The sequence below is a fragment of the Somniosus microcephalus genome, chromosome 1 (genome assembly GCF_052327205.1).
Source record: "Somniosus microcephalus isolate GS21.2 chromosome 1, FLI_Smic_1.0, whole genome shotgun sequence".
NCBI lineage: Eukaryota > Metazoa > Chordata > Chondrichthyes > Squaliformes > Somniosidae > Somniosus > Somniosus microcephalus.
Window position 1 is genome coordinate 190,316,724 of NC_140987.1, and position 23,766 is coordinate 190,340,489.

Sequence of the window (23,766 nt, forward strand, 5' to 3'; positions counted from 1 at the left end):
TTCCTTTCAGGTGTCAAGAATCGCAAGCTTCAACAACTGTTGGACACCAACGCCCCTCCGGAACGGCATAGACTGGTTGGGCCATTTGCCTGTATGCTAATTCTTCATTAGTACATTTCCTAATTTTGCAGTTGCGATGTTGTCTTTTTGAAATTATGATTTTTCAAAAAATCAAGTGCAAGTGTGATATAACTTGCATGTGTAACACATTCAAGTGGAACAGACCTGCTCGATGCAAGATTTGTAATCATGTATATCAAAATTAACCCTCGTTACTGTGTTTTATACTTTAGAACGGCTAGTACAGCAAGCTTGGGAATGAAGATTTCAACAGCAAAATGTTTAAATATGGCATCATGAAGGTTTGCTCCAGTAACATCACAAATGGCTAACCTATTAATTTGTATTGAAAAAGATTGAAATTCTTCATCTTTTCAGTTTTTATGAAATCTGATTGGTCCATGGTCCAGGACACCCATCAGATTACACAAAAGTGGCAGATGAACCAGTGTCAAATGAAATAAAAATTAGGTGAAACAAGATGATGCCCTATAAAAGTTGGAAAAGGCAATACGAACAGTTTAATGCGCTGGTGGTAAATGAGCAATCATTGCCCCAGGATCTCTAACAGCCCCGTTTCTGAAGCATTTAAATTGTGGGGGGTCATGATTAAAACCTGCATCCTGAAAATTAATTAGGTGGGGATTGGGGTGGTGCTTTTGAGGAATGAATTAAAAAAAATCCAAGATGCAATCAAGACACACAGATAAACATGTAAATTTAATAAATAGTATTTCTAAATTTGATTCTTCACTGCAGAACAAATCTTTTCAGCTCAAAACAGTACAGGAACTCTGCAAACTGCTGCAGCCAGTGCCTCTGGCTATGGAGGAAAAGTAAATGAGCTAGGACACCTGTTCCTAATTGCCACCTATTGACCCCTGCTGGAAGTGCATGTGGCCATCAGGCAAGGACAGGATGAAACTTAGCTGTGATACCCCAGAACTGAACAGCCTGTTGCTACTCAATTTATAGTTGAACAATTACGTTCTTACCCTTCAGATTTATTTTACTGGATCTAGTTTTGGTTTCCTTAGCTTCCAGAGAAGTATTCCTCTTTGCCACTAATGGAAGATTCTGCTCTCTAGAAAAAAAAACATTAAAATAGATTGTTACAATTCTTTTATACATAAAGCATTACGAAGTATAGTACTGACACATAAATATTAAATTCATCTGATATACTTTGGATATTGGGACTAAAATATTGAGTTCACCGACACTATTAACTATTAGCAGCCTTGTGTGATGGCACTTACAATTTGAACAATCCATAGCAATCACTTTGAACTGAATATAATTTTGAATTATAATGTAGCAGGCTCCTTGGACTGATACTTGCTGAAGCATAATGTGACAACAATCTAATTATATTGGGAAGAAGTTGTACACTGCATCAATTGATGCAATAAATATACCAATTTAAAAACAATGCTAGCAGGGAGCTGCAATTCTATTGTCTTCTTACAGCATTGCAGAACATGGATGGGTTGGGAAAGAGGAGGACAGGCCTCCTGGGTGCATATAGTCACATCCATGCACGGAGTACTACTTACCTACTTCTAGGACAAGCAATCCTTTGTAAACCAAAGAAACTGATGCCACTTTATTTCACAGAAGCATGGTAAGCAATATGTACCAGGTTGGAAGTAAACAGGGCATTCAATAGCAATGGGAGCGGGTTAGGATATGGCATAACTGGAGGAGGTGGGACTATTGATCTGAGGTCACTAATAGATTCTTCGGGTTTTGTAGCACTGGGTGGAGGCAAGCAGTGAATTACTTCCCTACCGAGAAGTCCTGTCCCAACTTATCAGGCACATTCCCGGTTGAAGCTGACGAGTTGAAATTTTCATTTGAAAAAACAGTATGAAGCACTGAAAAACATCCAGAATGGATCAGCTTGGGCTGGGCTGAAAACAAGATCAGGTGGGGTTAGGAAAGACTTGGGCAGGCAGGCTGTAGGGCAGCAGCAGACAAATCAATGAATGGGCATTTTTTAAAATAAAAAGGCCGTCCATGGCATTGCTCAGGGCTGCACCAAGTGCACAGATAGCAGCCTCAGTCAAACGTGAGCACCAGGCATCTGACAGAGGTGACCTGTTGTCATTTTACGGATATCAAATTCCAGCCCATCAGATCCAAATGTAACAGAAATCAGCCTGCGATACATAGCATGTGGCACAGGATAGGAAATATGTCGTTTTTCTTGTATTACTAGCAGACCTCTCATGGCATTGCTCTCGATTAGTCAGAGGCTCGGTTACAAAATTTTGTGGTGGTATTGGCTTATTTGCTTAGAAAAGCTTCTACTTTGAAGACTTGCAATATTTAATGGAAGTATTTTAACCACTAGTGCAATAATTTGCACTTGAAACGCTTCAAGACCTAGATTGGATTTTCTGAGCTTGCCGAGAGTCCACATTGACACTGCTCTGTTTTTGCTCCTGACTGCTCTTTATTCAGTTGCCCAATTCAAACTGAAATTGCAAATAATTCTCCTGCAATGTTTTATTCAAATAAAATTAAAATATAAAATATGGATTTTTAATTTAATTTATAATAGGCTATTAAATATTACTTTTTTTTTTAAAAGCCAGTTAAGTTGCAATTACCCATCAACCTTAACTAATACTGGTTGAACAAACCGCTTTTCCACAATACTTTTGAAATTTAATACAACATAAAGTCCATGCATTACCAGATAGCAGAGGAAATCAAGTCCATAAAATGAAAACTCATACATATACACTTTTACATGACAAGTTATTTTCTGCATTTGATGCCAAGCCATTCAAAAGAAAAAAATTGGCTTTCTGCCACTAAGATTAGCTGGTAACAAAATACGGGTCACCAAAAGGCTATGAACCATTTCAGTCCAACAGCTTTCCCAGAAGTCACTTTAAAGCAGTGATGTAAGAATTACTCACGTTAGAGTGGCCAGTGCTTCCACATGCTTCTGCCTGTCACCAGTTAAAGTAAGTGACGGCCTCAAAGGTTCAGGCCAAGGCCACTGTCCCATCTTCTTTCCCTTGGGGTCCTTCACCATCACTTTCCTACAACTTCCTAGCCTCCCCAGGGCTATTAAATATGAAGAGATCTATCAGGACAGGAAAATTCATTCAATGAGTTTTATAGTCCACTTGCCTCAGTGGGACTTGAATGGCATCTGCCCTAAAAGTCAGTCACTACTGATCTAATATAAGGTCATACTCAGAGGTACTTTTTTCCTTCTCGTTTGCCACTTCTGTCTGCATATATAACTATGAGCATTTCAACTGCACAGCTGCTGCTCAAGCACCATAATCCAATAATATAACCATGCTTTAATTTCACTAACTCCTCTTAGAATATCAAAAGATACAAAAACATTGACTGCTTAAAATGCAATAGTAATACTGAGTAATACAACACAAAAATCACAGGGGGAATTTTTACTTGCAGGAGCGAATGGGGAGTTAAAAGTGCTGAAATTGGCAGTGCGTCGGGAAGCCGGCTCCAACCCGCTGATTTCCGCATTTAACTGCAGCGCGTTAGGCTGCATGCAAGCAGCCCCCTCGGGAGAGGAGGGTTGTTAATTTCAATGTTAATAGCTCATTAAAAGTGATATTAACATGGGTTTTGGGATTAAACTGTGGGTGCACGGGTTTCCTGGAACTCGCCAGTGAAAGCAAGGCGAACACAGCAGCAAGTGAGGGGGCTGAAGAAATGACGGGCAAAAATTCCCACAAGTACTGAAACCCCTCAGCTGCTTTCTTGCCTAATTGTATGAAAGACTTTTGCTCACAACAGTACTTGTTCCGAGAGGTGACTTTCACTACTTTGAAGTTTTGTGCGTCTGATCTCCACTTTGCAGCTGTGATCTATCAGATCAGCATGGGTGTCGCTCATGCTGTTTTAGCTTGGACCTCAGATGAGGGCCAAGATGACCAGCAGCATTAACAGCAGCAGAAAGTGCACCAGCAGCAGCCTTCTTCTCACAGACCTGCCACTCAGAAGAGAGGTGATGAGCAGAGTGGTGCAGCTCACAGCACAGGGTGCATAGGCAGAGGATCAACTGCCTGGACATGTCAGAACACCAGTGTCTCAGGAAGCTAAGGGTCTCGTGTCAAGTGGTGGCAGACATTTGCAGCCTGCTGGAAGAAGACCTGCTGCCATGTGGGCCTGTTGGCCACACTTTACCAGTGGCTATTAAAGTCACCACAGCGCTCAACTTCTTTGCCTCTGGCTCCTTCGAGGGATTTGATGGCAGTCAGAATGAGTGAGCGCTCGGGTTTGCAACTCTGGATGGCTTCCCACAGGTGCAGGGCGTCATTGACTGCATGCTCATGGCAATTAAGGCACCCCCAGATAACCCAGGAGTGTTCGTCAACCGCAATGGCTTCCACTCTATCAATGCACAGCTGATGTGCAACCACAAAAAGATGATTATGCAGGTATGCGCAATATTCCCAAGCAACTGCTATGATGCTTTTATCCTGCGCCAGTCCACCCTCCCTGACCTCTTCGCACTTCAAAGCAGACTTACTTACTTACTTACTTACAGGCTGCTTTGAGACAAGGGGTACCCACTTAAAACGTAGCTGGTGTCACCTGTGAGGAACACAACCAATGAGGCCCAGGAGCACCACAATGAAAGCCACATGACAACCAGATGTGTAATTGAGCAAGCAATCAGCATGCTGAAGATGCGCTTCAGGTGCCTCGACAGATTTGGAGGTGCCAGTCAATATGCACCAGCCAGAGTCTCCAGAACGGTCATGGTGTGCTGCGCTCTGCACAACACTGCACACCAGCGAGGTTTGGACCTTCAGGAGGAGCAAGGCGCAGAGCACAGAGCCTCTTCAGAGGAGGAGGAACGTAATGCGGCCAATGCACCAGCAGCTACGCACAATGCTGCCTGGGATACCCTCATAATGGGGAGGTTCAGTTAGGTTCCACCAGTGCACCCATCTGGCAGCCACATGCTAAACCCACTTCCACCACCTCCTTCCCCCAACACAAAGCAGTCCTGCAATCAACCAAGCATCCCTTTCACAGCCACCCACTGCTCGGCGTTAAGTCTTGTCTTGCCATTCATCACAAGTGAAAAGGTCTCTTTCCACACAGTAGCCAAGAATGGGCAAAATGGGAAAGTGATGTAAACAAATAATTTATGTGGATCAAAAATAAAACAGAAACTTAACAATCTAACATTGTATAACACACCCATGTGCAACTACAAATCTTTACTCTTCTTCTACCTAGCACTTTTATGTGATGCAACCCCTGTGGCTTCAAAAGTAGAGGCAGGCTGCTCAGATCCCTGATGTGACTGCTGAGATGCTCTTGGCCGACATCCTCTGGGTTTTGGAGCCCGTGAAGGCCCTGCCAAAGACTGCTCCACCTGCACCTGTGCAGGGGCAGACTAGGTCATATTGACACAAGGCAGCATGTAGAGTACTAACTGGGGGCGGGGGGGCACAACGGGTGAGAAGTGGATGCGCTTTGAGCAGAGTCCCCACTTCCATGTCCCCTTTCACCATCATTCCTCTCATGGCCCACCCGCACTTCCCTACTAGCAGTGTGCTAATCAGTGAGGCGATGAAACCCTAGCCGTGGCCATTCATCAATTCTATTGAAGTTGGCATTCAGTGTGCAAGCCATTGGCGAGGGCCTGCATGTGCTCGTTTGAATGCTGCGTTTGATGCTCCATGCAGGTGGGCACTCTTTCCATGGACAAAGACATCATTGCAAAGGCCTGCGACAGTATGCCACTCATGCTTGAGACAAACTCCTCCAATCTTTCTGCAAGTATGCACAGTGCGGCTGGAAAGCCTGCCAGTACATTGCACATTCTTTGCTGCTGCTCCAGAAGTGTCCTCTTTGTCGACAGTCCCCGAGGTTCAGCATCTGCATTGTTTGCATTAAGATGAGGGAGAGTGTCAGTGGTGGATGGACAGATGGGGATGTGAGGAGGTGCATAGAATGAGGGGGGATGGGTGTCCCTGCAAGGTAAGTTGTTGTGAGGAGTGATGTGTTGGAGTAGGCTTGAGAAGGCAGAGTGAGGGGGTTGGCGTGATACACACATCAGGATGTAGTTGAAGATGCCAGTGTACTCACCTTTCCTGGTCTGATTAGGTTATTAAACCACTTTAGGCATTAAATCCAGGAGTGGCACCATACTCAGTCCTGCTGCTCACCTCCTGACCAACCTCCAGCCATGCCTTCTTGCTTTCACTGGCATGCTTCTTCCTCCCATCAGTAGGGAACAGTATCTCCCTGCGGGCCCTTACAGCCCCCAGCATCACATCCAGGCAGGCATCAGTAAAGCCAGGCACAGACTTGGAACTTTGGGACTCCATTCGGACAGTTCCTTCCTTTGTTCTCCCACCTCCAGAATCCATCAACTGTCATCTTTGCAGGGTCCCTTTAAATACTGGAGTTGAAATCAACTCATGCGGGTTGTCATCACACCTGCTCAACCTAATTGGTCAGGAAACCCAGAAGCCAGATGCAAATGCAGTGAAAGCCACTGACAGACATGCTGCACTTACTTCCAGGTTTCCTATGTGCTACCGGAACCCCCACCCCCGCTCCCAGCAAGTCGTCAAGTTAAAATTCCCCCCACTGTTTCCATTTATATTACATTACATTAAACAATTCCATACTTAGGAGTTAAAACAAGGAATTTTGTAGAACATGTAAAACAATTGTGTTAGAAGCTATACAGTAAACTCTTTTGTATCTGGCACCTACGGGACCAGGATGGTGCTGGTTGATAAAAATTCTGGATAACAGAGAGGTAGGCCATTTGTAACAAAAAAAATAAAAACCACTGACTAACTCGGCCACTGCAGGAAACTCGGGCTCGGAAAAACAAAAAATGGATGGATTCGGCAAGATTACCGGTTATCAAAGAATTCTGGATGATTAAGTGCCGTTTAAACAAGAGTTTACTGTATTTAACTTTTTAAAAGGCATGGTGATGCCTTTTGCAATCTCAAAGTCCAACAACTAAATTAGTCTCTTTAGTCCAAATTTAACATTCCATTCAGTAAGAACATTATGAAACATATTAAATAATCCTTCTATCACTGAATGAAGAATTCCAATACCAAAATCACAAAATAACTACACCCATTCTTCCCCAAACAAATTTAGTTACACAATAACCAGGCTATATAAGGAAACCCAAGACTCAATAAAAATTACATTTCATAATTTCTTCAAATGTCGTCATACAATGGTTTTTGTAAGTTGTAAATTGAATAGGGGATGTGAGGGGTAGTAAGTTCATATACACAGCAGCCTGGCAGAAAAAGGCAAGTTCAAATGTTTGCCATGTGCAACAGACTTCGAGCAAAACTAATACTCACAATTTGGTGGAGTGAGAAAGATTTTTCAGTGATTTCGATGCCATTATTGTAGCATATCTGCTTATAGATAGCATGTGCAGTGAACATTTGCAGCCAAGGTGATGGTATCAGTTTAAGCAACATCTCTATTTCCTCTTGATTGCAATCTGAAAGGAATCACAAGTCTAAAGTTTCCATTATGATAAAGTTATTTTGGAACAAACATATTTGCATCATAGCCCAAACCAAGTCAATAAAAAGTACGTACAACTGATTTTTAAAAATCCTAGGCCTAGAAATTCAGTCGTTAGCGCCAGCCGCTAGCGCCTTAAGAGGGTGAGAAGTGGGGTGCGAAGCGGCTAGCGCCCAGCGCCTCTCGCGAAATTCAGTTAAGATTTAGCGCCGGCGCAAAACCTTTGCGCGCGCTCAGCTGTGCGCGCAGATCCTGACGTCATTTCATGGTGCAACGCCCTTTGTGCGCCCCGAACCGAAACTTCAGTGGTGTCGGCCTAATGTGCGCCTGGCACCCCCAGCGACTGGTAAAGGGGAACGGTTCCCAGTCGCTGCGGGGCGCGCTATTTAAAGGGGAATATAAGTGGCAGCCATTTTGTGCCAATCCTTCTGTGTGAGAGAGAGATATTTGGAGAGAGACAAAGGCAGAGAGCTTTCTGCTTTGACTCAGCGCTCACACAGGTACTTCTGGCTTCAGGCCAGAGCTTTGCACTTGGATTTAACTTTCAGTGCCATAGCCTTGAGTCACCACATATAATGGGGGCTGCAATGGGTGGAAACGTTGGCTTTCTGCATTGCATTCAAAGGGATCAGAGACGCCGTGAGAGAGTGCCAGTCATGGCCAGACAGAGAAGGGCCAACAGGCGTCGGCACAGGAGGCCTTACCCACCCAGGGTATACCGCCAGAAGTTCTCATATCTGAACATGTCTGAGGAGCAGTGTGTTCGGAGGCTGCGATTCAGAAGGGAGGTGGTCACTGAGATCTGCCACCTGCTTTGCAGAGATCTGCAGCCACAGCTGAGGAGCAGGACGTCTGTCGGTGGCAGTGAAAGTGACGGTGGCTCTCAATTTCTATGCCACCGGCTCCTTCCAGTCCGCTACTGGGGACATTGCCAACATCTCCCACAGTTCACGGTACATTGCTGCATCCGCCAGGTGAACAATGCCCTTTTCAGAAGGAGACGTCAGTACATCTTCCCCATGACCCTGGACAAGCAGCAAGAGCGTGCAATGGGATTTGGAAGAATAGCAGGCTTTCCCATGGTTCAGGGCGTAGAACTGATGAACCAGCAATGATAAGCCTTGCTTCAGGGCTGCAGTGTGCAGGGCATGGCAGCCAAACAAGTCGACCCGCCCCCTTTAAGAGCTGACCGGCTCCAGCGTGTCTGCCTTCATTGAGCAACTCGCCGCACCTGCGCTGTGCCCGCCCTCGGTGTTAGCGCCCCGGATCGCCGGCTTAGCACCTAATGATAGTTGTGCATCGCCTGCTTTAGCGCAGCAGCAACCTCTTGGGGCGATGCAACTGAATATCGGCGAAGGTGGTGCTAAGTTGCGCCGGGTGCAAAATTTACCGAACGCCCGGCTGTAGCGCCCCAAACGTGGCTATACTGAATTTCTAGGCCCTAATCTTTAATTTATTTTACATTATTTTGTCTTTGAAGCTGTCAGTTCAAAATTGTGTTTCTCAACCACAGCATTTTTGCTGAACCTATGACCAATGTACTCACCTTTCCTGGCTTGATTAGGTCATTAAACCACTTTAGGCATTAAATCCAGGAGTGGCACCATACTCACTCCTGATGCTCACCTCCTGACCAACCTCCAGCCACGCCTTCTTACTTTCACTGGCATGCTTCTTCCTCTCGTCAGTAGGAAACAATATCTCCCAGTGGGCCCTTACAGCCCCCAGAATCACATCCAGGCAGGAATTAACTAAATCTGTACAGAAGTTGAGAAGCAGAGAGCTTGGAGACAGAGCTGGGAGAACGCAAATGGAGTGGATCATAAACAGCGTCGAAGAGCTTGGTGAGTGCAGGAATTCAGTGGAGGAGGAAGGCGGCAGAGGCAATGGAAAGAGGAGCGGAGCCACAGAACCCAAGGTCTCAAAGTTAATGGACACGAGAGCAGACCTGCGGGAGAGCGAGAGGAGCGGCCGCAGATAAAGGTAGGCCCAAGAGCCCAGAGGGGGTGCGAGTGTCAGGGAGCGAGGTAAGTGACATCAGCACAAGGGAAGGAGCTGACTTTTTTTTTTTTTAAGTCTTAAGTTTATTTCTGTTAAGTTACTTAATAGTCGATGAAGTAGAGGCATAGCAGTGCACCTCAGATCCGTGGAATGCACAACTTATGCCATGTGGGAACTCCATAACGCTTCCCGTGTCCTGGATAGCCACATGTGCAGGAAGTGTTGTCAGCTGGAGGAGCTTCAAGCTCCAGGTTTCAGAGTTTCAGCAGCAGCTGGCATCACTGCGGTGCATCCATGAGGCTGAGAGCTACGTGGATAGCACGTTTCAGGAGGTGGTCACCCCACAGAGTAAGAATGTGCAGACAGAGAGCGAATGGGTGACCGTCAGACAGACAAGGAGGACCAGGCAGGTAGTGCAGGAGTCCCCAGAGAGCATCCCATTCTCTAATCAGTATGGTGAGGGCGATGGTTCCTCTGGGGAGTACAGCCAGAGCCAAGTCCATGGCACAATGTGTGGCTCAGCTGTATAGGGTGGGCAGGAGGAAGATCAGGAAAGCAATAATGATAGGAGATTCGATAGTTAGGGGAACAGACAGGCGTTTCTGCAGCCGCAGACATGATTCCAGGATGGTATGTTGCCTCCCTGGTACCAGGGTCAAGGATGTCACTGAGCGGCTACAGAACATTCTGAGGGGGGGGAGGGTGAACAGCCAGAGGTCGTGGTCCATATCTGTATCAACGACATAGGTAGAAAAAGGGAGGCGGTCCTGCAGACAGATTTTAGGCAGGTACGGGGATCCAGGAGCTAGTATTGCAGGAGCCTCAGTCCCTGAACTTGTCCAATAGATTTGAGGCTCTTGCAACCCTTGTGGACCAGTGCGGTGACTGCGGGGAGGATGAGCAAACTGACCACGGCACTGTGGTACAGGAAGCCGTTCAAGTGGGGGGGGGGGAAGTAAAAAGGAAGATGGTTCTAGTAGGCGACAGTACAGTTAGGGGGATAGACACTGTTCTCTGCAGCCAGGAGTGCGAGCCCTGAAGGCTATGTTGCGTACCTGGTGCCAGGGTAAAGGACATCTCCGCCAGGCTGGAGAAGAACTTGGAGTGGGAGGGGGAGGATCCAGTTGTCATGATCCACGTAAATACCAACGACATAGGTAGGACAAAGAAAGAGGTTCTGCTGAGAGTTTGAGCAGCTAGGGACTAAATTAAAAAGAACCACAAAGGTCATAATCTCTGGATTATTAGCGGAGCCACGAGTAAATTGGCATAGGGTCAATAGAATCAGGGAAATGAATGTGTGGCTCAAAGATTGGTGTGGGAGAAGTGGGTTTCGATTCGTGGGGCACTGGCACCAGTACTGGGGAAAGAGAGAGCTGTTCCATTGGGACGGACTACACCTGAACCATGCTGGGACCAGAGTTCTAGCGAATCGAATAACTAGGGAGGTAGATAGGGCTTTAAACTAAATAAGGGGGCGAAGAGAGGGTCCTGGTGGAGAGAAATCTAGAAGGCAAAAAAGAAAAGACAAGGAAGCAGTGCAGGAAAGTGATTGGGGTAACGATAACCAGATTGTGTCAGGAAGGGACAGAGCGTACAAAGGAGTGCACGAACAAATAGGGTCCGGGTAAGAAAAGATGGTAATAAGACAAATAGGGCCATAGTACAAAAACATGTTAGAATGTCTAAAAAATGTTAAGACGACAAATATAAAGGCACTGTATCAGAATGCACGAAGCATTCGTAATAAGGTAGACGAATTAACAGCACAAACAGATGTTAATGGATACGATATAATTGCAATTACAGAGACATGGCTGCAGGGTGACCAAGGCTGGGAGCTGAATATCCAAGGATATTTGATATTTAGCGAGGACAGGCAAAAAAGAAAAGGAGGTGGGGTGGCGTGGCGTTGTGTTGTTAGTAAAGGATGAAATCAGAGCAATAGTGAGAAAGGATATTGGCTCAGAAAATCAAGATGTAGAATCAGTCTGGGTGGAGCTAAGGAGCACCAAGGGGCAGAAAGCATTGGTGGGAGTTGTCAATAGGCCTCCAAACAGTAGTGGTAAAGTAGGGGATGGCATCAAACAGATGCATGTAACAAGGGTACTACAGTAATCATGGGTGACTTTAATCTACATATAGACTGGCCAAATCGAATTAGCAATAATACTGTGGAGGATGAATTTCTGGAGTATGTATGAGATGCTTTTTTTAGACCAGTGTGTGGAGGAGCCAACTAGGGAACAGGCTATCCTAGATTGGGTACTGTGCAATGTGAAGGAGTTAATTAATAATTTTGTTGTGCGGGGGTCCTTTAGGGAAGAGTGACCATTAGATGATAGAATTCTTCATTAAAATGGAAAGTGAAGAAGTCCAATCCGAAACTCGGGTCCTAAATCTAAACAAAGGAAACGACGAAGGTATGAGGAGTGAGTTGGCCATGATAGATTGGGGAGCTTCATTAAAAGGCACGACGGTGGATAGGCAATGGCTAACATTTAAGGAACGAATGCATGAATTGCAATAGTTATACATTCCTTTCTGGCGCAAAAACACAAAAGGAAAAGCAGCCTAACCATGGCTAACAAAAGGAATTAAGGATAGTATTAGTTCCAAAGAGGTGTGATATAAAGTTGCCTCAAAAAGTAGTAAACCTGAGGATTGGGAGCAGTTTAGAGTTCAGCAAAAAAAGACCAAGAGATTGAGTAAGAGGGGAAAAATAGAGTATGAGAGTAAAATTGTAAGGAACATAAAAGCAGATTGTAAAAGCTTCTACAAGTATGTAAAAAGAAAAAGATTAGTGAAAACAAATGTAGGTCCCTTAGAATCAGAAATGGGAGAATTTATAATGGGGAACAAGGGAATGGAAGAGCAATTAAACGAATACTTTGGTTCTGTCTTCATGGAAAAGGACACAAATAACTTCCCAGAAATGCTAGGGGACCAAGGGTCTAGTGAGAAGGAGGAATTAAAGGAAATTAGTATTAGTAAAAAAATTGTGCTGGAGAAATTAATGGGACTGAAAGCCGATAAATCCCCAGGGCCTGATAATCTGCATCCCAGAGTACTAAAAGAGGTAGCCATGGAAATAGTGGATGCATTGGCTGTCATCTTGCAAAATTCTATAGATTATGGAACAGTTCCTGCAGATTGGAGGGTGGCAAATGTAACCCCACTATTTAAAAAAGGAGTGAGAGAAAACAGGGAACTACAGCCTAACATCAGTAGTAGGGAAAATGCTAGAGACTATTATAAGGATGTGATAACAGGACACTTAGAAAATATCAACGGGATTAGACAAAGTCAACATGGATTTATGAAAGGGAAATCGTGTTTGACAAACTGTAGTGTATGTACCTTTAAGAGCCCCTGTGTATTGTAATACCGGTAGTGACCACTCGGGTATATAAGCCTGTATAGCGTCTTGTATCTTTTAGTTCACCTCCAGACTTTGTTCAGTAAACACCTGTTAAACCAACTCCTGCATTCCGTGTCTTCATTAACACACGGGTACAACAGTGGCGACGAATTGGAAACGGACTTACCTGCAATTCGGCAGCACCTCAAGGAGATTGATTCCTCAGACGAAGGTCGAAGAAAAAAAAAAACTATGGTTTCACCAGCTAGCCGGGCTGGTGGCAGGTACTGCACTAATCCTTCCTGGGCGGCGGGATGGGGCTCGATCAGGTGGCTCTGCAGCGGGGCCGAGCAGCGAGTCGGAAGGCGGAGGCAAACAGAGATGGAGGGTGGAGCACTCGGGAGACGGCCGGCGCTGCAAAGCAGGTCGGCGTTCGGACCAAGCAGAGGGTGGGAAAAGTCCCAGAGAGTCCGGCGGGAACGAGTCTCCAACTATTAAAAATGTGTGTAAATAAAAACCGCGGAGAACAGCGTTGTCAGCAGCAGCGGGAAAGCGTGGGAGGCGCCATTTTTACTCGGCAGGGAAGAAGGGAAAGCGCGGGAGGCGCCATTTTTGATTTTCAGGACGCCTAAGACTGGCAATATTACTGCTTTCGATAGTGATATAGAGGATTGGACCACATATGTGGAAAGAGTGGAGGTATATTGCACAGCGAATGAAGTAGAGGATGATAAAAAGGCATCGGTACTTCTAAATCTGATGGGCGCAAGGACATACGGGCTGTTACGAAACATAATCACTCCAGCCAAACCGATGGACAAGAATTTTAAGGAGATTGTTGATACCCTACAGGAGCACTTAAACCCAACACCGCTGCTGATAGCGGAACGATTCAAATTCTTCAGGAGGAATCGGCACAAGAATGAAAGTAACGCTGATTACCTCACCGAATTAAGAAAGCTGTCAAAGCACTGCCAATTCGGGGCAGGACTGGCAGATTCTCTACGAGACAAATTCGTCTGCGGTCTCCGAAGTGAAGGAACACAGAAAAGGCTACTTTCTGAGAAAGATTTGACACTGGACAAGGCTTTCAGTGTGGCTGTATCATACGAAGCAGCAGCAAGAGGAGCTGCAGAGATACAGCAAAAGCCACAGGACTTTGGCACCCATGAAATGACACGGGGTTGAGAGAGATGTTATTGCTGCGGCAGATCCACCCATGACCAGAGGGACTGCTGGTTCAAGGACAAAGCATGCAGGCAATGCGGAAAGATTGGACACATTGCACGTGTATGCCGATCTGGAAACAAAAAATCCACTGACAGAAAAAAAATCAATAAGGAAAAGTACAGAAAGGTACAAATGATAACGGACAGTAGCTCTGAAGACCAGAAGAGCGATAGCGACTCCGGAAACAAGAGACTAAGCTGTCTCAAATTACATAATGTAATTGCCAAAGAAGATTACCAGACCATTTGGGTTACCCTCACGATAGCGGGGTCCCCAGTTAAAATGGAGCTAGATACAGGATCAGCTCTGACCGTCATAAGTCGACGGGATTACGAGCGGCTATTTCCGCATATACCTTTGAAAGACACATCCATTATCTTGAAGACATATACGGGGCAGAGAGTATACCCCAGAGGGAAAATAAGGGTGCCTGTTGTATACAACGGCAAGGAGATACAGAAGTTGTATTTATACGTTCTGCAAGATGGTGGTCCACCGTTGTTGGGACGTGAATGGATCGGGAAGATACGTTTAGACTGGCACTCCATTCAGGCACTGACGGTGACCAGTAAGAGAAAAAATGATGATGACGTCATACCTGAACGATTAAAAGACATCTTGGCTAATGCCAAAAGTAGTGTTTCAACAGGAACTAGGAACTTTGAAAGGCATCACCGCCTCAATAAAAGTGGAAGATGCGGCAATTCCCAAGTTTTTTAAGGCAAGGCCGGTGCCATACGCAATTCGTCCAGCAGTCGAGGCAGAGCTGGAGAATTTGGAAAAAGCAGGCGTGTTATCCAAGGTAGGTTGGAGCGAGTGGGCAACACCCATCGTCCCGGTCATGAAGAAAACATTGAATAATGATAAATCTGAAGAACAGAGAAAAATTCGCATCTGTGGGGACTTCAAGGTGACTGTAAACCCGGTCCTTCACACGATACAGTATCCTCTTCGAGGATAGAAGATATTTTCGCCTCACTATCCGGAGGGAAACGTTTCACCAAAATTGACTTGGCACAGGCATATCTACAGATGGAGGTTGAGGAGGCCTCTAAAAAGTATCTCACGATAAACACAGACAAAGGCCTGTACCAGTACAATCGACTGGTTTTCGGAGTAGCATCAGCTCCAGCTATCTGGCAAAAAGCTATGGAGCAAGTCCTGCAAGGGATTCCGGGGACTCAATGCTACCTAGACGACATCCTTATAACAGGAGAAAACGACAACGAGCACCTTGCCAATTTGGAGCAGGTGCTCACTAGGCTGAGAGAACGGGGCCTACGAGCAAATCACCCCAAGTGCGAATTTTTCCAGAAACAAATATCATATTGTGGCCATATAATTAACGAAGAAGGGTTGCATAAGTCACCTGAAAAAATTGAAGCGGTCATGAAAGCCCCAGCACCTGAAAATGTCTCACAATTAAGGTCGTGCCTGGGATTGATAAATTACTATCATAAATTTTTACCGAACTCGTCAACTGTTCTGCACCCTCTTAACGCACTGCTACAAACGGGAGTAATTTGGAAATGGAGCGAAGACTGTAAACGTGCCTTCCATAAATGCAAAGGCTTGATCACGTCCAAGGAAGTGTTGGCTCATTATAACCCATCACTGCCAATCAGACTGGCGTGCGATGCATCCCCTTACGGCGTAGGAGCGGTATTATCGCATAGATTCCCTGATGGCTCGGAGCGGCCGATAGCTTTTGCGTCACGCTCATTGAACTCAGCTGAGCGTAACTATGCCCAGATCGACAGGGAAGCACTCAGCCTGGTGTGGGGAGTGAAGAAATTCAACCATTACCTACACGGACAAAAATTTACCTTGTTGACTGACCATCAACCCCTCGTCTCCATATTCAACCCTAAAAAGGGCGTTCCCATTATGACAGCGCAAAGGCTACAGAGGTGGTCCCTTTTCCTAGGGGCACACCAATATGACAGAATACAAAGGATCAAAACAGCTTGGGAATGCTGACGGTTTATCGCGCCTACCGTTGCCAACGGTAGAAGAGGCACCTACAGTGGACCCAGTGGAGATGTTCCACTCAACCATAGGTGGAATGTCTACCAGTAACAAATTCTACCATTGAAAAGGAAACGTGAAATGACCCGACTCTCTCACGAGTCTACGATTTAACGGTGAAGGGATGGCCAGCACATGGCGAACCACTGTTGCCAGCATTCTCGCAAAGAAGAGAACAGCTGTCAGTGTGCCGAGGAACCTTGATGTGTGGATCCAGAGTGGTGATTCCACCCAAACTCCAGGATAAAGTGCTAAAGGAGCTTCACGAGGGGCATCTGGGTGGAGTGAAAATGAAGAACCTAGCCAGAGCATTTGTGTGGTGGCCAGGTATCGATGGAGACATCGAAGAAATGACCAAGGGCTGTCTAGGATGCCAGAAGGTCCAAAATGCCCCACCACAAGCCCCTCTACATCCATGGGAGTGGCCCTCATCTCCATGGCAAAGGGTACATATCGACTTTGCTGGTCCATTTATGGACTCAATGTTCTTAATCGCGGTTGATGCACACTCCAAGTGGCCGGAGGTAATAAAGATGTCCTCCACCACCACGGAAAAAACCATCACAGTATTAAGGACCATATTTGCCAGGAACGGGCTGCCTGAACAGATCTGTTCTGATAATGGACCGCAATTTGTGTCCGAAGAATTCAGGAAGTTCTTAAAAAACAATGGGGTTAAGCACTACACGTCCGCCCCATACCATCCCGCCACCAATGGATTAGCTGAAAGGTTTGTCCAGACCTTCAAGAAGGCCATAAAGGCCATGGGTAATGAAGACATAAATCTACAACATAAGGTAGATAACTTCTTGTTTGCGTACAGGAATGCAACACATGTGGTTACAAACCAAACTCCCGCCATGATGTTTTTCAATAGAAGACTAAGATGCCGGCTGGATTTGATCAAGCCAAACATCAGAAGGGACGTAGAGAACCGGCAATTTCAAGGCATGAATGAAAGGCCAACTAGAACCTTCCAGATAGGTCAACAAGTTTTGGCCCGGGACTACCGTACCGAGAAATGGCAGCCTGGAACTATTTGCACACGACTAGGACCGCTGATGTATACCGTGGACATTGGAGAAAGCATAATAAGGCGCCATGCTGACCAGATCATAGAGTCATCCGAAAAGGGACAACCTACACCACAACTCTATACGCCTAATGATGAAGCAGAGATACCCATAGTATCTACCTCCGATCCGGTGATACTGGAACCAGATGAACCCGACACTGGCATTCAAGCCGAATCGACCTTGCCAAAAGAACCTACTACACCACCGAAAACTACTACACCACCGAGGCGTTATCCGGACCGAGTCAGGAAGCCTCCAGAGAGACTGACTTATAATTGATTAACTGCAGCAAATGTGTAGATTATTGTTCTTGTAAACATGTTAATTAATGATTACTTAAAATGTTACGTACTAATTATCTAAAAGGGGAGGAATTGTAGTGTATGTACCTTTAAGAGCCCCTGTGCACTGTAATACCGGTAGTGACCACTCGGGTATATAAGCCTGTATAGCGTCTTGTATCTTTTAGTTCACCTCCAGACTTTGTTCAGTAAACACCTGTTAAACCAACTCCTGCATTCCGTGTCTCCATTAACACACGGATACAACACAAACCTACTGGAGTTTTTTGAGGATGTGACTGGTAGAATAGATAAGGGAGAACCAGTGGATGTGGTGTATTTGGATTTTCAGAAAGCCTTTGATAAAGTCCCACATAAGAGGTTAGTGTGCAAAATTAAAGCACATGGGATTGGGGGTAATATACTGGCATGGATAGAAAATTGGTTAACAGACAGGAAAGGGAGAGCAGGAATAAATGGGTCTTTTTCAGGGTGGGAGGCAGTGACTAGTGGGGTACTGCAGGGATCAGTGCTTGGGCCCCAGCTATTCACAATATATATCAATGATTTGGATGAGGAAACCAAATGTAATATTTCGACGACACAAATCTAGATGGGATTGGGAGTTGTGAGGAGGATGCAAAGAGGCTTCAAGGCGATTTAGACAAGTTGAGTGAGTGGGCAAATACATGGCAGATGCAGTATAACATGGATAAATGTGAAGTTATCCACTTCGGTAGGAAAAACAGAAAGGTAGATTATTTAAATGGTGCTAGATTGGGAAATGCTGATGTACAAAGGGACCTGGATGTCCTTGTACACCAGTCACTGAAAGCAAACATGCAGGTGCAGCAAGCAGTTAGGAAGGCAAATATTATGTTGGTCTTCATTGCAAGGGGATTTGAGTACAGGAGCAAGGATGTCTTACCACAGTTATACAGGGCCTTGGTGAGACCACACCTGGAGTACTGTGTGCAGTTTTGGTCTCCTTACCGAAGAAAGGATATACTTGCCATAGAGGGAGTGCAGCGAAGGTTCACCAGACTGATTCCTGGGATGGCAGGACTGTCATATGAGGAGAGATTGGGTCGACTAGGCCTGTATTCACTAGAGTTTAGAAGAATGAGAGGGTATCTCATTGAAACATATAAAATTCTGACAGGGCTAGACAGACTGGATGCAGGGAGGATGTTTCCCCTGACTGGTGGGTCCAGAACGAGGGGGTCACAGTTTCAGGAAAGGACATTTAGGACTGAGATGAGGAGAAATTTCTTCACTAACAGGGTATGAACCTGTGGAATTCTCTACCACAGAAGGCTGTGGAGGCCAAGGCCCCGATTTTCGGCTTGTGTGGGGAATGGTCGGATTTCCCCGAATGTGGGGGTTTCTGACACACATAAAAAAGTGTCAGCCAGCCCCACGCAATTTTCCCTCAATTGGCCAATTAATTCCCAGCATGTGAGAAGCCTTGCTAATTGTCTAAATCGAGTCAGAAATCCCCACAGTATGATGTCATAATTCGTGGTGCTTTCAAGGTCCATGGCAAGCACTGCATCCTCTGAAGGCTTCCAAATGAACCATACAGGATGGCAGAGGAGCCTGCAGCAGCTGTGGACAGTGCCAGACCCCGAGCTGCCTTCAAATTCCACGAGGCTTCACTGCAAGCATTACTGGATGGGGTTAGGGCCCACAGGGAGGTCCTCTTCCCTAGGTCAGGGAGGAAGAGGCCTCCCACTGAGACCAATGCTGCATGGATGCAGGTGTCAGCAGATGCCAACTCGCTGGGAGTCACCAGAGGAACCTTGGCATTACATCTGTAACTCCTTCCTTTACTCCCCCACAGTACCATCCAGAGCCCCCGTCCTCACTGTGGAGGAGGAAGAGGCTGTGCAGCCAGACTCCTCAGAGGAAGCTCCAACCTCTGAGGGCGCAGCGTCAGCAGAAGTAAGCGCACCCAGCACCAGCGCAGACACTCACACCTCGGGGGGACCTTTGGGACATAGAGTAGTGTTGTCACCTGGTGTTTCACAGCTGACAAGTGAGCCTCAGCAGATTCTGGAGACAGGGACAGCAGTGGAGAGTCCTCGTCAGAGGGCGCAGGGCTCTGCCAGCTCAGCTCAGCTGCGCTGCATCTCGACCCTCTGCCTCTGGGTCCATCTGCAAAAGAGGTGATGGATCTCCATGCACAGATGCAGGAGTCTCTGGCAGGTTTTGTCTCCAGGGTCGCTGCGAGTGTGGAGCGAATGGAGGAGTCCATAGCGACCATGAGCAGAGCCTTTGTGGAGTCATTGGTGCATGAACGCAGCACCAGGGAAAGGTTGGCAACCTCCATGGAGGAGATAACTCGCCAGCATACGGAAAACATGGTGAGTGCTCATAAGAGAATGACATCTCTTGAGGAGCGTTGGCCATCTGTTGAACAGAGAAACCAGATCTTCATGGAAGTCCTTCGGAGTAGGACTGCCAGTGCAGAAACGTGTCCCACTGGCCCCCTAAAGCGCAGCAAGGTGCTCTCAAGCCACTTCCAAGCGCTGGCCCCTTCTGGCTTGTGCAGCTTCAGGTGAGTGAGCAGCAGCCTGGTGCTCCTGGTAATCATCCTGCTGTTCCTGGTTCTGCTGCTGCCACCTCTGCTGTTGGAGATCCTCTAATGCCAGGAAGGGAAGGTGCCAAAGGCCTCCCATGCTTCTAGCAGATGCCTCAGTTGAGGAGGTCCTGAGTTAGGGTGGTGAGAGGGGCTTCCCAGGAGCTCACACTGAAGAAGTGTGTGAGGCTCCAACTTTCTGCAGCTGCTCCTAAGGCTTCAAATTGTTCCCCCAAGCCTTGATCAACAAGGTCCTGCAGCCTGCAAATGCTGCCTCTTTATATCTCTTCAGCCCTCAGCGACCTGCTGCTGCAAGCAAGCAAGCCAGCTGTTTTCACGCCAGCTCTCATCGGCGGGGTTCCCCGCAGGCGGGTTTCAGGTGGGGAAAGCCCCAAAGTCGCAATGGCATGGGAAAATCGTCCTTAACAAGGTGATTAGTGCTCCGACGAGCAGTCACGCCAGCGGCGGGCGGGACTGAAGTGGGGTGCGTGGAAACGGCGGTCCGATAGTCGGACGGGGCGGGGAATCAGGCGGGGGGGGGGGTCCCGACCCGCTTTTTCCGCGATTTTCGGACCACGACCGCATGAAAAGCCGCCCGACAGCTGCCCGAAAATCGGGGCCCAAGTCACTGAATATATTTAAGAATGAGATAGATAGATTTCTAGAAACAAAAGGCATCAAGTGGTATGGGGAGAGAGCGGGAATATGGTATTGAGATAGAGGATCAGCCATGATCATATTGAATGGCGGAGCAGGCTCGAAGGGCCTACTCCTGTTCCTATTTTTCTATGTTTAGGGAGCTAGGAAAGAGGTTAAAAAGCAGGACTTCAAAAGATAGTAATCTCTGGATTACTCCTGGTGCCACAAGCTAGTGAGTATAGAAATAGGTGGATACAGCAGATGAAGGTGTGGCTGGAGAGATGGTGCAGGAGGGAGTGCATTAGATTCTTGGGACATTGGGACCGGTTCTGGGTGAGGTGGGACCTGTACAGGCCGGACAGGTTGCACCTCAACAGAGCCGGGACCAACGTCCTCACAGGAGGGTTTGCTAGTGCTGCTGGGGAGGGTTTAAACTAATTTGGCAGGGGAATGGGCAACAGGATGTAGCATTAGAAAGGAAAAACAAGGCACACAAAGGATTGGGAGAGACAGATAGCACTAGAGTAAGAAATAGTACGGTACTAGGTGGGGTCAGACTAAGAGAGAATACAAGGTGGTCTAAGATACGTTTACAGTGCATGTGTGAATGCACGAAATGTGGTAAATAAGGTTGGTGAGCTGCAGGCGCAAATAGACACATGGGAATATGATGTTGTGGCGATAATAGAGACCTGGCTCAAAACAAGGCAGGATTGGGTATTAAATATTCCTGGATATAAGGTGGTGTTCAGGTAAAATAGGGAAGAAAAGAAAGGAGGTGGGTTGGAAGTACAGGTAGACTATCCCTTATCCGAAAACCTTGGGACCAGCTGTGTTTCGGAATTCGGAATTTTTCGGATTTCAGAACGGATGAAATGGACAAGAGGCGGGGCGGGGGGGTGAACTCAGACATCGCGGGTGGGGGGGGGGGGGGAGGGTAGGGAAGCTTGTTGAGCCTGAGGAAAACACTTCTGCTCCTCCTTGCCCACAAGCAGTGCAATAAAGGCACTTACCTCACGGTTCCAGCACTTCGCACCTCCTTTTACCTTAAGCTTTTACACTGGAAATACTGAGAGACGCTCCACGAAAAAACTTTCGGTTTTCAGAGGTTTTCGGAAGTGCGGATAAGGGATAGTCTACCTGTATTGATTAAGGAGAATATTACACTGCTGGAGAGAGAGGATGTCCTGGAGGGGTCAAGGACAGAATCTATTTGGTTAGAGTTGAGAAACAATAGGGGTGCCATTACACTACTAGGTGTATTCTAAAGGCCACCAACTAGTGGGAAGGATATAGAGGAGCAAATTTGCAGGGAAACTACAGAGTGGTGCAAGAAATATAGAGTAGTGATAATGGGGGATTTCAACTATCCGAATACAGACTGGGATAGTAATAGTGTAAAGGGCAGAGAGGGGGAATAATTTCTGAAGTGTGTTCAGGAGAACTTCCTCGATCAGTATGTTTCCAGTCCAACGAGGAAGGAGGCATTGCCGGATCTGGGAAATGAGGTGGGTCAAGTAGAGCAAGTGTCAGTAGGTGAACATTTAGGGAACAGTATCATAAGGTTTAGATTAGTTATGAAAAAGGACAGGGGGCAATCTATAGTAAAAATACTTAATTGGAGGAAGGCCAATTTCAGTGGGTTGAGAATGGATCTGGCCCAGGTAAATTGGAATGAAAGGTTGGCAGGCAAAACTGTAATCGAATAATGGGTTGCCTTTAAAGAGGTGATTCAGGTACATTCCCACGAGGGGGAAAGGTAGGGCAACCAAAGCCAGAGCTCCCTGGATGCCGAAAGAGATAGAGGGTACGATGAAGCAGAAACAGGGGGCGTATGACAGATGTTAGCAAAATACTGCAGATGTTGGAAATCCGAAATAACAACAGAAAATGCTGGAAAAACTCAGCAGGTCAGGCAACATCCGTGGAGAGAAATTTGAGTTGACGTTTCGGGTCGAACCCTTCTTCAAAACTGGAAAGAAAAGAAAATAGATCGAAGGCAGGGCTGCGATCGGACAAAAGAAGTAAAAGAGACAATAAAAGGTATTCAAAGCTAGACGAGATGGTAATAGGCTGAGATTAGGTGTGAAGTATACTGGCAGGGCAAGAGATAGCTGCCAGGTGTGAGAGAGAAACAAAAGGAAAGGGGGGGGGGGGGGAAGGAGTGGAAAAATTACAAGAAAAAATGTAATAGGGGCCGAGGTAATGATCTGAAATTGTTGAACTCGATATTGAGTCCGGAAGGCTGCAGAGTGCCTAATCCGAAGATGAGGTGCTGTTCCTCGAGTTTACGTTGAGCTTCCGTGGAACAATACAAGAGGCCAAGGACGGTGAGGTCCGAGTGGGAATGGAGCGGTGAATTAAAATGACAGGCGACCGGAAGCTCAGGGTCACCCTTACGGACTGAACGGAGGTGTTCCGCAAAGCGGTCACCCAATCTGCGTTTGGTCTCCCCAATGTAGAGGAGACCGCATCGTGAGCAGCGAATACAGTATACTAGATTGCGAGAAGTACAAGTAAATCGCTGTTTCACCTGGAAGGGGTGTTTGGGGCCCTGGACAGTGGGAAGGGGGGAGGTAGAGGGGCAGGTGTTACATCTCCTCTGCTTGCACGGGAAGGTGCCAGGCGAAGGGGAAGGGCTGTTTGGGGTGATAGAGGAGTGGACTAGGGTGTCTCGGAGGGAGCGGTGCCTACGGAATGCTGAAAAGGGAGGGGAGGGGAAGATACGTTTGGTGGTGGGATCACTTTGGAGGTAGCGGAAATGCCGGAGGGGACTAGGGTGTCTCGGAGGGAGCGGTGCCTATGGAATGCTGAAAGGGGAGGGGAGGGGAGGGGAAGATACGTTTGGTGGTGGGATCACTTTGGAGGTAGCGGAAATGCCGGAGGATGATCCGTTGAATGTGGAGGCTGGTGGGGTGAAAGGTGAGGACAAGGGGAACCCTATCGTGGTTCCGGGAGGGAGGGGCAGGGGTGAAGGCA

At 46.8% G+C, this 23,766-nt stretch overlaps 1 protein-coding gene across 2 annotated transcripts in view; it reads right to left on the reverse strand.

Moving 5' to 3' along the window:
- slf1 (SMC5/6 complex localization factor 1) overlaps positions 1 to 23,766 on the reverse strand; it is a 97,884-nt gene that overhangs the window by 25,894 nt on the left and 48,224 nt on the right. For both annotated transcript variants that reach the window (XM_085988757.1, XM_085988766.1), the window contains exons 13-15: positions 7,419 to 7,564; positions 2,991 to 3,160; positions 1,056 to 1,144 (exon numbers count right to left, since the gene is read on the reverse strand). In XM_085988757.1, coding sequence (XP_085844883.1) covers positions 1,056 to 1,144; positions 2,991 to 3,160; positions 7,419 to 7,564 — 405 coding nt within the window. The remainder of the gene's footprint in view (positions 1 to 1,055; positions 1,145 to 2,990; positions 3,161 to 7,418; positions 7,565 to 23,766) is intronic.